Genomic DNA, 16,661 nt, shown 5'->3' on the forward strand with positions numbered 1-16,661 from the left:
AGGAGGGCGGCATTAGCTGCCAGCTGACCTCGCTCCAGCTGGGAGAAACAGAAACCCGCGGAGCGGTTTGGCGTCGCGCCCCGCCGAGCGGCGTCTGTTGGCCCGCCCTCAGAGGGGCAAGGGAGGCGGCAGCGAGCGGGTGGCGCTGGGCTCCAGCGTGAGCCGTTCCCATTGCTTTAGGTAAGGGGTCTGTGCATGCAGGCACTAGGATTCCTCCTCTGACGCGCTCTAAGGGGCGGATAACATGACAGATGACAGCCTCCCGCTCTCGGGGGCTCCGGAAAGCACCATTGCTGTCAAAGCGTTGGTCACCTGTAGCTCAGGACTCTTAAAAGGACATCACCAGACCCTTTTGAAAACAGACACCTAATTCAGTACTCTTAATTCACAAGGGGGCGGAAAACCCAACGTCTCAGAGCTTATTTCAATCATTTAGTGCAGGTGGGAAACACTTGAGGTGTCAGAGACTGCCTCACGCTTGGTACAGTTTCTGGGCAGTAAAATTTAACTTCCCCTTCTCATTAGGGGGACACAACAGAAGTAATTTCCTGCTATAATGGTTTTATCATCCAGTCTTAACAGCTAGAAATGCAGGTAACACTGATTATAAGTAGCACCAGAATGTTAGAATCACCACGTGATCCCTTCCCTCAAAAAACAGGACACAATAGCCCAAGTTACATAGAATGTATAAGAACTAATCTTAGTGTAGTTACCTTAATGTTCACTTTTTTTTTTCCCTTCATTGCATTAAGCTAAAGAACCAAATGTGTTTGTGCAGTTGACTTGATTAACCTCAAGTCTTTAAATGCTTACTCAGTCTATTTGTTACATAAAGTACATCTGTATGTATTTACACATACAACTCACATGTAAAAATAACTGCAGTTTATATACAATCACAAAATATGTTACTTCATTTAGTAAATTAAAACCCAAACATAATTACATACACATGTACAGGTTGCACCAAAACTTGAACAGAACTCATTCACCTTTAAGCTGTTTTACATAATCATTGTAGGAAAAATATATAGAGTGGTATCTTTAGAAAATGTTGTAGTTCTTCAGTGAAGAGCACAATTAGTAGATTACTTTTTTTTATTCATCCACATAGCAGTACATGCCACTGAACTGTTGTTCTAGAAGACTGATATTATCAGATCCTATATTTCTCTTTGGCTTTCTCTTTCAGAATGCAGATGTGCTAAAAAAAAAAAATAGTAATACAACTTCAGTCAATCTTTACCTTCAAAGAAAATGCAAGAATGATTTTCAGTTGTATTCCTAGCATTGCAAGGAAAACACAACAGAACAGTAATCTTTGTGAGTGAGTTTGGTTGCAAGTTTACTACTTGCAGTAAAATTGAGATGGTAATATTGCTTCCGAGCTCATCTGTAATTTATAGATTTGTATATTCTGAAGAGGTCAGGTTTGTTCAATTATTGTATCCTCCTTCATATAGCTTTGCAATAGCATACATCCATTATGTCTTTAACAACTGGTTTATCTTATTAAGAAGACTTCCCAGGGAAAAACTTTTCCACTTAACCAGATTTAAGAAAGTGCTTTTAAAACTAAGGAGGGGAAAACAAGATCAGCTCTTTCTGTCAGTTATGCTCTTTCCAAGTCTACTATTCAGTGCAGCCTAAGGAGACTATAATGGAACAAAACAAAAAAGATCTTGATGGACATGCAGGAAAAGCCTTCACACACAGTCCACACACAGCCATCTTAGAGACTTGGCTAGAAGAGAGCAACATAAGACTTCACTAAGACAAACATGAAATCAAAGCCAAATTACAAGTTACTTTCTTTTCAGATGGGGCCAGCAGATTGTATGCTGCCAACCATCCTGGAGGATTCAGAATACTATACAGCACAGCTGGGCCACAAGACTTGTGGAGTAGATTCATAAAAAGGTAAGGCATAAACAAGTTCTTACGCCTTTACGTGGAATTACAGCTTGGCATGTTAATAATGTTTTTGCCCTTTTAATGGAAGTTTCTAGACAGATACGAAGTTTTGTTAATTGTTGAGAAGCTCCTAGTATAAGCTAATATCCTTGGGGGTTACCTGTGGTAACAGTCATATATGTAACAGTCGAGGCACACATGTATGTACTTACATTTAGATCTCTGAAGTATTCATTATAATCAAGAGCATATCCAACCACAAATTTATCTGGAATTTCAAAGCCTATATCTGTAACAAAACAATTCTTTTTATACGTGGGTGGTGTAAATAGCTTTTAAGTACACAGTTTGTATTCAACACATGCTTCAGCTATTTAAGAGTAATACCTAACAAATACATCATCTTTCTTTCAAGGTACTTAGCATGCTTCTTTAAGAATCAAAGCCATAAATTGATGACAGATGTTAGAATCTATACCATCCCCATCAGTTAGTAATACAATTAAAATGTTAAGAGAATGTATTTTAAGAACAAAATTATTATTTAAAACCTACTTATGAGGTAGTCTCCTCCAGTCTCCCTGGGAGAGGGAGACAAGGAGTGAGATTTTACTTGTGTAAAAGTAGATGCACTACAACTCAGTAGAGATTTTCAGTTTGAAAACAAGGGAAGTTTAATGCCGAGTCAAAACAAATGCTTTTTAGGGTCAAAGCCAAACAATAAAAAAATTAAGGTTTGATTCTGTTTCTGGTATCTGGTAACAAATAGCCAAACCTGCAGTCAGACCAGCCAGGGAAAAAAAAAGCAGGTGGTCATGAGGTTTCAGCATAGGATAGCTAGTCATCAGTTTACAATTTTTTAAGTATTTTCTCCCCATTTTTCTTGTCCTTCCTGAAACTTTTATGCCAGTGTTCAGGCTTGCTGCATGAAGTGAAGTTATGAGCTTGGATTTTGGACAACCAGAACAAACACAATACTTACAGTCTGGTCTGTAACCTGGACTTTGATGTGTTCTTTTAACAAGCAGGCTGCAAGGCAGAGCAGAGAAGGTTTTTTAAAATATGTTTTGCTCTAAGCTGTATAATTCACTTCTCCCACCCCGCCCCGTAAGCTTCTACAATCATGCAGTTAAATTAAAGCAATGAGATTATTGTAACAAAAGGAAGTAGTGTTCAGCCTTATAATTGAGGAAGAAGCAAAGGCTCCGATCACTGAAGGTCCAAATGACTGTATTGTTTTACATTTAGTTCTCTTCAATTCTGTGTCCCAAATAATTATTTTTTCACATAGCATTGTATCAGCAAACTAGAATAGCACAGATAGGTAAGCAAGTTCAAGTGGCCTGTAAAGATTTTAGCAGGGAGGGAAGGAGAAGAGGACAAGCTGTGCAATGTTGCTACGATTTCTTCCACAAAGTCATATCTGTTCTTGCTTTTCCTGTGCACTTCTGAAGAAACTGAGAACCTCCTGGACATTCACTAGGAAGAGCATAACTGGTACATAGAACACAAAGTGTTTGTTCAAAGCATCATCATTACTTGACAGAGACGGGGATATTCCCAAAAAATTTTTTTAGAGATCATCTAAAAGTAGATCTAGAATGTTAGCACTTGCAAGATGATTTCAAGTGGCAAACTCTTATATTCTAAAAATCTGTATGACTGAGGATATTAAGAAAAATTCTGAGTGTGGTCATTGGAGTATTGAGGCAACTGAGGTGGTGTTAGGAAACCTATGGAAAGAGCTGAATTTCCTTCAAACATAAGAAGGTAAGAAGGAGGGAATCCATCAGACTTTATGAACTATGCAAAAAGAGCCAGGAAACCTTTTTTATTCATTTTGACAGTGAAGGTGGTAGTGCATATGTAAATTTCCCAGTTTAATAAATACTTAGTTTTTCACCAGCTGGATAAGGATTGCTTCCTGCTTTTACTTCCTCTTCCCCCAAACTTCAAACCAAACAAAACCAAAACACACACAGCAGCATACACCGACTATTCACCTAAATGATTTTGCTGTATCGTCTCGTTACAATACATTAGTAAGTGGTGATATCATTATACCTTACAACTTTTACCATCTTTGGTTCGTTGTCTTTTAATTTTGAAAGTAGCGCTTTTATTGTTCTACCAGTCTCAATAATGTCCTGAAAGAGATTTAAAAAAAAGTTTTCCTCTGAGCCTGAAAGAAAACCCAGACTGTCAGTGGATTAATTTAAAGCATAAAAACCAGTCAGCAACCCTGGTAGCACAGTAACATAGTTAATTGTTGTTTTATATGCAATAGGTATTAACTTGCAAAACGGAGAGAAAAAAGTTCATGTAGTTCCCTCCCCCAACACTCCAATCTTTACTTACCTCTACTACCAACACATTCTGGAAAAGATCATGTAGGGAGAGAAAGAAAAAAATATTTACATGGCAACATTCAGTGAATTTTACAGCCTGGAAAAGTTTGCACTACAAATTTCAGTTACAAGTAAGTTGCGGTTGATTTTCAAAGGAGCTTGTCACTTAACTACTTACATTATTTTAGTGCTTTCTGAAGAGTCTTTCTGTAAGTATTTATGGAAGCATAAAATATTGTGAAAAAACCACCTGTGTTAGATTTTATATATTATCCTATATATAGCAATAGCATCCTAGAACCATACTGTATGAATCAGTTTGAGATGGTTCATTTCTGGGGGCTGTGGGATAAATTGTGGAACAGGATCTTTAGAAGCATTCAATACTGATCGTGTTAAGTTTCCACGGAGATCAGTGGCAATTACTCACTGTTTCAAAGCATGGCATTTTAAACCAGTGTTAAGTGGTTGTAAATATGTAGTATCAAAATCTTAGTAAAGATGGACTTCCTGGAAAATACACAAAAACTGTTCTTTCCCCTTAAAAGCTGAAGATGCTAATTCATACCTTCCCATTTAGTGTAGACAGTTCCTCGCCAACAATACTGATTTTTTCTGTGGGTGAGTCATTCTAGAAGGAGAAAGAAGAGAGAGAAGTCGCATAAAACATGCTCAAAAGTGTTATCTTGTATGTGTATGAATGGTGTGCTGCTCTTGCTTTTCGCCAGTCAAATGACACTTGCAATTTTATGCAGCACTCCTTCAGTAAAACAGCTTTTTAGCTGTATTTAGCATGGGGTAAATTTTGATCAGTGCACAGAGCTCTAGCCTTCAAAAAGGGGAGAAAAGAAAACAGAAAAAATAGCGTAAGTCCTTGCTTTACAGTAGTTGGCTCAGGCCAGCTACAATTTGTTCAGGCAAAAGATACCTGTTTCCCCCCCCCACAGATTATGAAAACAAGTCTCTCCAATATTATCTATAGGAATAAAAAATAATGCAGAAAGAGACAATAAGCAAGTCTCTGATGCTCAGCTCCTCTCCAGACTCCCTCCTACCAAAGGGTGCCATGGTAAAGACAGAGTAGAACCTGTATGGAAGCTCTGGGCTGGAGAGGAGGACGTTGGAGACCTGACCCTGGCTTTGTCATGTTAAGTGTTCTGCTATATGTTCATTCCAGTGAATATACAATATCCATCTGATCGTTGGGGGAGATCGGTAAATCAGTTGCTTTTCCATACGTAATAAATTGAGTTGCTTTGAACAGGATATATGCATAAACTCAGTTTTTGTGGAGTTTTCATGTAAACTACCAGTATTCAGAATGTCAATCTATGGGGAGGGTCAATTTTCCAAAGAAAAGAAAGTGGCTTACGCAGTAACTTTTTATTCTAACAAAATCCACAGTAATAGGCACAGATTTATCACCATTTTGATTTAGTGCTTTAATATGGTCCAGCAAATCAGCAAAGAATTTATAGCCTCCTTTAAGGACACAGAGTGCAACAATGTGATGGCTTCCCATATCTTGCATGATATTTCTAGCCAGACGTTCTGTCCTGGAATGAAAAAAAATCTTGTACAGTGTTTTGTATATCATATTTGTTTGTCCATGTATTAAGCAATGTCCAAGTTAAAATTCTCATCTAGCTGTTAAGTTTTTATAATCAGCAAATTGTGACCACATTAAGACATAGGAAAGTTAGTCACATATTTGCAGTTCACAGGATGATGCCTACTCCACTTGACATACTGTTGATTTAATCCATATATCTAAACAATGCAGGATAGGAAAGGTTAAAGATACTTGAGATAACATGGAAACTTAACTGGGGTTGTAAAGGAATCCTCTCCATAAAAATCCTCTTGTATTAAACTCCAGAACAGAAGTGTTATAGCTGCAGGGTTTCCATGTTTCTCATGGGCTATGCAGGATAGGGCATCAGTCTTTTCATTTGGAGGGAAATGGATCATTTGCATCACTATCACCACGCTTTGTTGATTACACTCATACCTGTCCAGGATGAGTCCATGAGGAATGAAGACTCTTTCTAAATCTTCTTCATAATGCTTAGGAATGCAAAATAGATTTTTATTATAGCCACTTTCTTCATCTCTTATCTGCAAGTGAAAGGGAAATAACTCAAAGAGTAAAGACAGGGCCACACAGGAAAAAACCTTCCAGTCTCTGATAATGAAGAGAAAGACTCCTCTCCCCACACCCACAACAAGAGAAATTCTCAACCATCAACTCAAAAAACCCCAAAACAACAACAACAACACCCCCTTATATTCTCCATTCCCTCTTCTGCAGAGCGCAGTAGCTTGCTCGTGTGGTAGACAAGCGAAAATTAAAATTTAAGGCAAGTAGATTGATTTCCAGTCAGCGGGTGACTCTAGGATGCTGCAGTACCTTGACCATCATTTTCCACTGTGTAAAAGAGAAAACTCTGCCTTCTAAGCATGAATTCACAACTGAACTTTTGACAGAAGTAAGCACATACCAACCATCAGCTGTCTCAGAGGACAGGGGAGATGACTTACCCCAAAGGAGAAGCTTTGAGATGGTAGTGGGAGGAGGAGAAGCTGCAGAGGGTGCCCATAGGTGAGAACCAGAGACCTGCTGAGCTGCAGTTCAGCTTGTTTTGCTGTTTGCCCTGCTAGCGGATTGCTCCTCAGCATGGTTGGGGAGATAGCTACTTCCCACAGATCAGGGCCTTAACCCTTTTGGCATCAGGCTTTAGAACTACAGTTCTTTTTTCAACCTGCTGGCTCCAGGCTGTTGCACCCGGAGGTGTCTGGATGTCTAGAAGTTACATATTCTCCATTTGGGCTTCTCTTCTGACTAATCTTTTGACCCTAAACAGATCTGTGTCTTTGGATTCTACCACCCTTCAAGACTGTAATGGATGCTTTGGTTTTTGTTCATTATGAAGTGGAGGTACAAAAGCAGGCAAGAAAAAAATATAATGAGGTAGAAACAACTGTGAATAAGAGGGCTAATATACAAGTATTAGAAATAAGTTAAGAAAAAATTAGTGAGATTTTTGTCACATCTAATACTGCCCTGTTATTGTTAAAAAATACAGAACTAATTGAAAGAAAAATTAAAAGCTGGCTCAAAGTTTTACTAGTGCAAAATAGGTTAACTACACACCAGTTGCATTCAACAGAACTCAATACGGTATAATTCAAAATGTAAGAGTGCTACATTTTGCACATTTCTTTGGTGGAGCATATGTTCCACCAAAGCATATAGTCTGTTTATTAGGCAGCAAAGTAGACAACTACTTCAGTAGAAGGCAAAGTTTTAAAGGAATGGTTTTACTCAGTATTCTTGCTGAGACTAAATCTTTCTCCTGTCAGACTTGGCATGTGTAACACCCCTGTACCAACTGTGAAACATCCTTTGATTTTACTAAACAGGCCTCAAAACCAAGGACTTGGTAGCTTGCTAAGGGACAGCACAGAGCCATGAACTAGGCAATAATAGCATAAAGCATTGCTAACAAACAAGTTAACACCTGCAAACTCTTTAGACAGATGAATTGTTTTTAATTCTCCTTTTTTGGCATAAGAGAGATGAGTGCTTAGGAAGAAAGGAAAAAATCGACTGTGGGGAGCAGGAGTATTGCCCTGTAGGTTATTACTTGCAAAACTCACAGCAGCCACAAAAATGAGATAACCAATTACTGCTGTTTATTTTAAGTTGGCCACAAATAGCCCACTTCATTTAAAGATAAAAATAGAGAGACAGGTGTTAACAAGAATTTCAAAGAACAGATTATTGTAGTACAAGGCAATGCATATAGAATCTCATCCTGGCTGAACTAACCGTATTCTGCAATACTCAAAATTGATAGGCCTTGATGTTCCAAGTTAGACTTACAGAATAATAGCCTTGCAGTTGAGCACTGTTTAGAGTGTCAGCAGTACTATTTTGCCTGGTTTAGTTACTATTTTTTTTGTCGCTGAAGTCAGCAAAGTGAAAGCTTAGGTGAAGGATTGTCTTCAAATTAAGTTTGTTTATGCTTTATTAATCTTGGAAGAGATACTGGCAGTTACACTGGTATCAGCTGTAGATGAGGCTAGACAGTAGCATCTATGAGCAGACTTTAATGCAGTGTAGAACTGGTTATTGTTGTTTGAGTGTTATGTTAACCTGGTTGGCCGGTTTGAAATGGGCTAATTTCTGCCTGTGTGAGGTTGCTAGTGGTAACAGACAGAATACACATACAGGATATATATGGGATTCTGTCAACAAGAAGCAATGACGATAGGACATAATTGGAAGCATTGGTCAAAGTTAAAAGACAGTGTTTATTTGAGACTACTGGAACATATAAGCATCTTTTCATTTGGAGTACAGAAAAAGCACCTCTAAGGATAGTAACTGACATGATAAACAGTTTAGAAAGTGCTGTAGGGTGGGTTGTTTGTTTTGTTGTTTGGGGTTTTTTTCCCCTCAAGATTCCCATCTCTATTGCAGTCTGCATTAACTGCAGCTTAAATGCAATGACTATGCCACCTGCAACTTGAGCAGTTTTTCTTTTGCCTAGTTATGATACTGATTGCCATATTTAATGGATTTCAGCCTTACAATTTGCTTTTGCAGTTACAATTTGGGCTTTCATCTGCACAGCGAGTTAAAGTTCAGCCTTGTTGCCAATGAATTTAGCTTCCTGCTGCATTTGATGAGCGGCATCACAACTGGTTCAGCTTAAGTGAGGGATGAGCTTTGTCCATCTTAATGTAACTATTGAATAAAGTTAATCTTGAAGCATACAGATGTACATAGTAATTACTCCTTATAGCTACTTCAACAGTGCAGTTTCGTACCTTTTATTTGGTTAACAACTATGCTCATTGAGACTATTTCCTGCAAACAATGTCTGCCACATTAATATCTTGTTTGTTGCTATGTGTGAAGCATTTTTTAAGGCCTGCTGAAAGGTTCATGAACAGAACCTTAAGGATTGCATCAGTTTGAGCACCATATCACCATAGCAACATGCTGCATATACCTTACAGGCTCATAAAAGCATTTGTATTGTGGTACTTGCTAAATAATACAGCAGCATCCCATTGTAATAAAGCAGTCTACTAAACTATCACACAAAGTCATTAAATTTTTAAATCACAAGCTTATAACTTGAGGAATTAGTTGTTTAATTTAGATTCAGTCTCATCTGTTGTTCATTTACTGATGTAGGTTTCTGAGTTTAAGGAGAAAAAAAACCAATAAAATGAACTACAGCAATTATGTACAATAAAGAGATTCATAAATAAGTATTGTTTCATCAGCACAGAATGAAAGAATATGAATATAGGTATATTAAAGTCAAATAAATAGTGTAATAAATTTGTAAAAAAATTGAGTCGTATTAAGATGCCTCTGTTCTGAAGGCCAGTTTTTCTCCTGAGTAAATATAAGAAACAAGGCCTTTCATCAGTCAGTATTTCTAATGTTCTACTATTTTTGCTGAAGCTAACCTTTCGCCCACACTCAAAGCTCCCTTCAATCAAATAACCAAATATAAGTGCATTATGCTTTCTTACCTGCAATCCACGAGCCATAATCTTACTTTGAGCTATGCTATCGGAGAATGAGTTGGTATTATTACTGCAGTTTGTCTCACTCTATTTTCATCCTGCAGTCAGATCATGAGCTGCTTCTAAAAGGTCAAAACTGCCATCCTTCCTCCAGGAAGCATTACTTCCTTCTGCTAATGCACTGACATCACAATCCCAAGGTTTTACTTAATCAGATTAACCAGAAATAAAATAGGCGTTAGCCCTGCTGCAGCCAATCAGAGTAAAGATATGGGGAACGAGGGAGATGCAAAAAGGAAGCACATGAATCAAATTAGTGGGGAAGGACTAGGTAGGGTAGTATTTTTTTATTGAAAACAAAGTCAGGTATTTGGTTGTAGCAGATGGTAATTCAGTGGTAAATGTGTAGAAGGTAATTTTATATACCAGTTTCTTACACAATATTTGCACATCCATTGTTGTGATAAAGTCCACATCTTTTTAAAATTCTCGTGCTAACTTGTTGTCAAAAATCAGTATTTGAATAAACAAAGCCTTATTTTTAAAGATGACTTGAAGGAGAGGTCTGCAGCTGTTGAGACATGGTGAACCCTGTCAGAGACATTCTTCCAGGTCATCCTTTCATAAAATGAGGGACGATAGTTCCAGTAAATTGCTCCACATCATTTAAAATCAAATCGTGTTGACATTCACTGTAAGCTGATTATTTTAGTGTACCAAACGGCACTGTTGTCTGGGATTAACATGAAAGTCTTAGATTTCTAAAAATTAATCCTACTAACAAAATGAGCTAAAGCCAGCTTGCATACAACATGTTACAGAATGTTCTTACCAGAGTAGGTACATTTTATTAATTCAACAAACTAGTGTTTTCTTGGGGAGAGGGCACATTAATGAAAGATTTTTCTTGTTTCTTTGTAAGATGCTTTTCAGATCATGGCTGATAACACTTGGGATAATGCGGAAATGCTCTTCCAAGTGCACTAATGGGCATATCCACAGCTTTCAGCGATATGTTAAGTAGTAGTACTATTTGGGAACTGTTAATGCCCTGAGGCTACCTGGCCCCTATTTTATGCAGTTAGCAATACCTTCCTTCTATGAATTCCTTATAATATTCTCTACCTTATGTGTGTGAGCTCCCTATCTTGTGAAAAGGCTTGCTTTTCCAATTCCTAGTGTAAGGCACTTCTTTCTAGTTGGTAGTAACTTGTGTTCAAAAACCTGGAGAATTTCCTCAACAAAATCCTCCTTTGAAAGGAAACATTAACAAAAACCATACATGTAAACAGTGATAGCTATTGTTTGAGCAGAGATGCTCTCCCTTCCTTATTCTTGGGTGCCAAAATGAAGGTGAACAGCAGCACTGTTGAGGAACTCATGCAAACATACATTGCCTTTATAAGTGCTTGTGGATAAAGCGAGAGAAAGAAAAGGGGGGGACTCCCAGACTAGTTTGTATGTTTCCCTTCTCCTGAGCTTTTCAACCCAGTGTAATTTAGCTGTCCTGAAAGGATGTTGGTGCTCTGGAGAGCCCTGAGAGGATGATGCCATGATAGAATACTAAGTGCTCCAGTGTCGCTCATACTGACTGCCCATGTATCACACCTACAGCTTTATATCACTGGTTCTAGGATTTAAATAATTTCTTTTTTTTCTAATTATTTAGAGGAAAAAAAGAAGTGTATAGGTTTCATATTTGTTTGTTGATTCTTTTGTAGTTTTCCACATTTAAAGAGATTTTAGTGTAGTTTTGCTAAAATCAACAGTATAGGTGAGACTACTTATTTTAAACCTCGTTCAAATGAAGGGGCTAATTATTGGCACTATCTCCAGCAGTCTAACTGAGCACAGTTACTCAAATTACAGTGCAGAAATATTATGTGCATATCTGATATGATTTGTAGCACCCAACTTAGCTCTGACCTTTTTTTAAATGCTCTGTTCTTCTCTATATTATGCCATTTTTTGCATGCTTAATCTCTGTATAGGGAAACCTTGACTGCAGATCACACATACTAGGCAGCCTTCTCTCTGAACAGGCCACCTTACAATATTCTCAAGCATAATATGTATGCTTTGGTTCTGTCTATTAGAAGACCACCTCTGTTATGTAAAATACTTCTGTAAATCCCTGAAGTTGTTACTTGAGGCAAGTTTGATTGCACATTACTCACATTTTTATAAATTATACGCTGGACCTGGCAAATCTTTGTGTCTCCTTTAAGCACCATACTGTTTGATCTGATTTAAACTGGGCCCAGTTCTAAAGTCCTGTTTAATTCTGTTTCAGAAAAGGGTTGCAGAAAATCCCTCTCACTGACTTTATTTCTGAGTTTTTACTGCATTGGGAATATTGTCTGAGCTACAAATGAGCAGTGACTTTTTGACTAGATTCCATGTTTAGAAGGAGCAGAAGAATTTCAATCATAAGGGGTGCATGCATATATATGCATGTATTATATAGTTATTAAATTTTATTAACAAGTACTGGTTTCTCTTTAGAGAAACTGACAACAAAAGAGACTGTTGTGACATTGCTTCGTGATGTGGATATCTGTTCAGCTGGAATGAGATTCCACTAATTGAACTGGGAAAATAGGTATATTCTACTAAAATCCCCATAGATGGAAGATGTCAGACAGGCTACCATGTGGCCTCCAGAATTTTATGAAAGGATTCATGAGAAATAGTCAGATCAACAGCCCGTGTGGGGGAAAAAAGTAGATTTTGGAACTCTAGGAGGCTTGGAATAGAAAAGTTTAGTGTTGGGAAAAACATACACTTTCATTAAACTTTAAGCTGGTTCAAGAAGCCTCCGCTCACTCTATCTGAAACTCAGAAAACTATTTCCCAGATCCCCATACTTGTTTTAATGAATTTAGGCTTCTCAGTAAATTCCATCCTGAAAGGATGTTGGTGCTCTGGAGAGCCCTGAGAGGATGATGCCATGATAGAATACTAAGTGCTCCATAGTAGTAACCACATACCACTATCAGCCGGCAAGTACTTGAAAATCCAAAAATGTGTTAGTGGTCTCAATTACTAGTGGGCTGACATTTGCATTATGAAAGCTACTGCTACAATGAATGTTTTTATTGTCACATTCTGAAGAAAGAAAAATTCACAGGTGAAATGTTCATGCTAAGACAGCCCTTTGTCGTTACTGAATAATGAAAATAGAATGTAGCCAGCTGGCATCCTTAAATGGTTTCTCAGTTGTAAATTATGTGATCATACTCCCATAGGAAAGAACAAAAACATTTAAGTGTATATGTGTATTTGTTCCATATAGGAGCAAAAAAAGTGCATCTTTAAAAAGTGCATCTTTTTAAAGTGAAATGTTTTGAGGAAACCAGTGCACCAAGCAAGTCGGGTATCAATCTATTGCCCTCCTCTAAATAACAGGATACTGAAACAGCCAGTAAGTGTAGCCCATACAAACAGACTGGAGATTAATTAGATCAGCACTGATAGCTGGGTAAAACAGCAGCCAGTCAATACAGAACAACACGGCTCTTGTCCTTGTATCTCTTCCCTGAACTACTGAATCAATAATTAGTTTTTTCAGGACATGATTTTGCTGTTTACATACCTGTCTACGTACCTAAGGTTGTTAAACATTTTTACATTGTATTACGGTTTGAAGTAACTGGTCTTGAGACTGCTGCAATAATTTTGAAAGTCCTCAAGATACGTTGTATAGGCACAAATTAAGTCCTGTAAGCCATTTCCTTTTAACTATTTTAAATCAGAAAGCAAATACATGATATTGGATGTATTGTACAACTGTTCCATTAAATGACTAAAACCTTAAAAATAAAACGTTAGAGAAATTGTCCACTAGAGGGAAGCCTCTACCATGGAAGACAATACTTGCCAAAGGGGAAGAAAAACCTACATTTCATGAAGCAAACTTTCTAGACTAAGAAAGTCTGTGTTCATTTAATAAGTATAAAGATATAGATATTTAATAAGTATACAGATATCTCACTGAAATACAAATGCAATCAGGTAATTTAAAACAGGCATCTTAAATATTTAGGCCAGTTCTGAACTTGTATAACTATGGATTACAGGAAAGCTGCTCTGATTTGCACCACTAAAGACCTGACTCAACATGGGCTCCATGTTCCAAGTGGCTGATAAAGCCTTAAATTAAAACTGAGCACTTGTATTCAGTGAGTGCTGTGTTATTAGGAAACCTGATTAATACACTTTGAAATGGCTCGACTCTGTTTTATTGTTTGGCACTTTTAAGTCTTAGACAAGACCAGCTGCTTAATTGGTTTGCTAAAAAGCTGTTTGGAAAAACCACACTGCACATCCCGTGGTAAACAGTGCATGTTTACAATTAGAAATTAGAAACAATTTCACTATTTTAAGTCTTTATCATATCTACTCCTGTACATTATGTAGCTCTTTTACATAGAAAATTTCATGAGTATAAACCTTCATACTTTCCTTGGCTATTTTCTCTCTGGTCTGAATATGAGATTTTTATTATTTTACTGAAACAGAAAAGTGATCTAAGTCTTGACCAATATTGGGTATTTATAAATGTTGTGCTTGAAAAGGTCTTCTGCTTTTACAACTCCTGTAATACCCCCAACATCTAGCAAACACAGACTGACTGATGGCAAAACTTGAAGGAGACACCCCTGTAAAAGGTGACTCAGATTTAAGTTTGAAAAATTCTTGAAAATACCCTGACACCAGTTCTTAACTAGACGAATGGCAAATTCTGCAGACTCAGACATTCTGATTGCTGAGTTGGAGGAAATGTACAATATTTATTAACAAAGTCTTTCCGGCCATAACATAAATGGTGGAATGACTGTATGAAGGAAACGTTTATATACCTTTTGCTACATTTGTTTTGTAGATAGGAAAAATGCTTCAGTCTCCTGGACTGTCTATATTAGAAAGTCATTTTGAGAGAGTATCTGGTTAGGACTAGAGCAGAGAGACAAGGAATCAGGACTTCTGGATTTTATTCACAGCTCTGACACACGGTTTATTTGCTGTATGACCATGGCCAATTTATTTTCCTGACTGCTCCTGTTGTACCTCTGACCTTCCTGTGTGCCTGCTTTTCCCCGTTGCCTGCTGTAATCAGCTGACCTTTGTCTTCTGAGACTTCTCTCCCGTGGGCTACACAGGTCATTGTTATTTTTGGGAAGATGCCATTTAAGAAGCATTGTTGCTGTCATTAGCTTGTGGTCAAATTAATGATTTGAAAAAGATTGTGGTCTGTTTGCTTGAATGTTAAAATACAGTTTTACATGTCAGTGAGCAAACATGAATTGCTCCATAACAGCCATAGTGTCCAATGTGTCTGATTAAGTTCCCCCCCACCCCCCAACAGCTGGTTGAATTGTTTTACCTAGGGAACAATGGGTGGTCCAGGAAGCCGTCTGCTCTATTCTTGGGGAGCTGGACTCATCTTCACTGCAGAGATGTTTAATAAAAATATTTGTTGAACAATGGCTTTATCTGAGTGTGTGATCACAGCTGTTTTATTTTAGCAATGTAACAGCAATAACAATTAAATCCATATTCCTCCTTGGATATTTATTTTCCTGAATTCATTCTTAGTGCAGTGAAAGAATTTGGTGTGAATTGCCGAGTTAAAATAGAACTGCAGGTAGTGGATTTCAGATTACTTGTATTACCTTTGTATGACTTTTCTATTACTTGAGACCTTAAAACATAGTATAAAAATACATACCACAGAGAGGCCACATTTTAAAATACTCTAAAATTCTTCCCTCTAGTTTTTTCTAATCAGCATTTTTAATTGTTTACAATGTTCTGTTCTGCAAAGCCATGTTTGACTATTAGAAAAGCTAAGTGCCATCTTCCCATAACAACATGTAAGAAAAATGTGGACTATGCATTTTGGTAAAATAAAAATAAAGCTCTTCTAAAATACCATGCAATTACTGCATTCAAATAAAGATAGCTCATCTCTCAATCTCAATTTTATAAAACCAGCTATTTCAGTGTTGCCAATGTCTTTTGTTGAGATGTTGAGTAATGAAGATTACACTTTTGTATGAGCTTGCTTAGAAAGATTTTACTGCTGCTACTTGTGTTTACTTATACGCGATTCCAGTGGTTGGCAGCTTGCAGTGAAAACCGCTGCTAGTGTGCATTAGCTGTGCAGGCTTGCCCACAATCTAACAAGGAAATTCAGTGCTGGTCAGTACAGTTTCATAGACAATGGAGGGAACCAAGAGAAAGCTTCTGTTACTGATTTTCATGTTTTCAATTCCTTCCTCAGATCTCTATCAAAGTGCTCCAGTTATTGCCTGTTGAATCTGATGGCATAGGTGACTCTCTGAAATTGGTTTACACAGTTGAGCATCGGAATTTCATAGGGGGGCCTGCGCCATTGTAAAGTCAGTAAATCCTAGTAAAGATGTTCATAGAAACATAGAACAGCCCAGGTTGGAAGGGACCTTGAAAGATCATCTGGTCCAACCTTTCGCGGGAAAGGAAGCCTAGATGAGATTATCTAGCACCCTGTCCAACTGCATCTTGAAAACCTCCAGTGATGGGAACTCTACCACATCCCTGGGGAGTTTGTTCCAGTGAATGATTGTTCTCAATGTAAAAAATTTCTTTCTTGTATTAAGATTAAACCTCTCCCGGTGCAACTTGTATCCAATGCCCCTTGTCTTCTCCATGTGGCACCTTGTGAAGAGAGAGCCTCCATCCTCTGTATAGCTGCTCTTTAAGTACTGAAATACTGTGATGAGGTCTCCCCTAGGCCTTCTTCTCTCCAGGGAGAAAAGACCTTAACTCCTTAAGTCTTTCCTCATAGGGCAAGTTCTCCGGTCC

General features: G+C 37.8%; 1 protein-coding gene across 1 annotated transcript; it reads right to left on the bottom strand.

Annotated features, from left to right (window-relative positions):
- Positions 1 to 1,159: 1,159 nt before the first annotated feature.
- On the bottom strand, positions 1,160 to 9,921 carry LOC104075542 (hypoxanthine-guanine phosphoribosyltransferase-like). Its single transcript, XM_009576083.1, has 9 exons — positions 9,822 to 9,921; positions 6,277 to 6,383; positions 5,638 to 5,821; positions 4,834 to 4,896; positions 4,276 to 4,293; positions 3,982 to 4,064; positions 2,900 to 2,946; positions 2,130 to 2,206; positions 1,160 to 1,207 (listed from the first exon to the last, which is right to left on the bottom strand). The coding sequence occupies exons 1-9, from the start codon at positions 9,837 to 9,839 to the stop codon at positions 1,160 to 1,162; spliced, it is 645 nt and encodes a 214-aa protein (XP_009574378.1). The 5' UTR covers positions 9,840 to 9,921.
- Between the last annotated feature and the right edge of the window lie 6,740 nt (positions 9,922 to 16,661).

The sequence above is a fragment of the Fulmarus glacialis genome, unplaced genomic scaffold (assembly GCF_000690835.1).
Source record: "Fulmarus glacialis isolate BGI_N327 unplaced genomic scaffold, ASM69083v1 scaffold8834, whole genome shotgun sequence".
Taxonomy (NCBI): Eukaryota; Metazoa; Chordata; class Aves; order Procellariiformes; family Procellariidae; genus Fulmarus; species Fulmarus glacialis.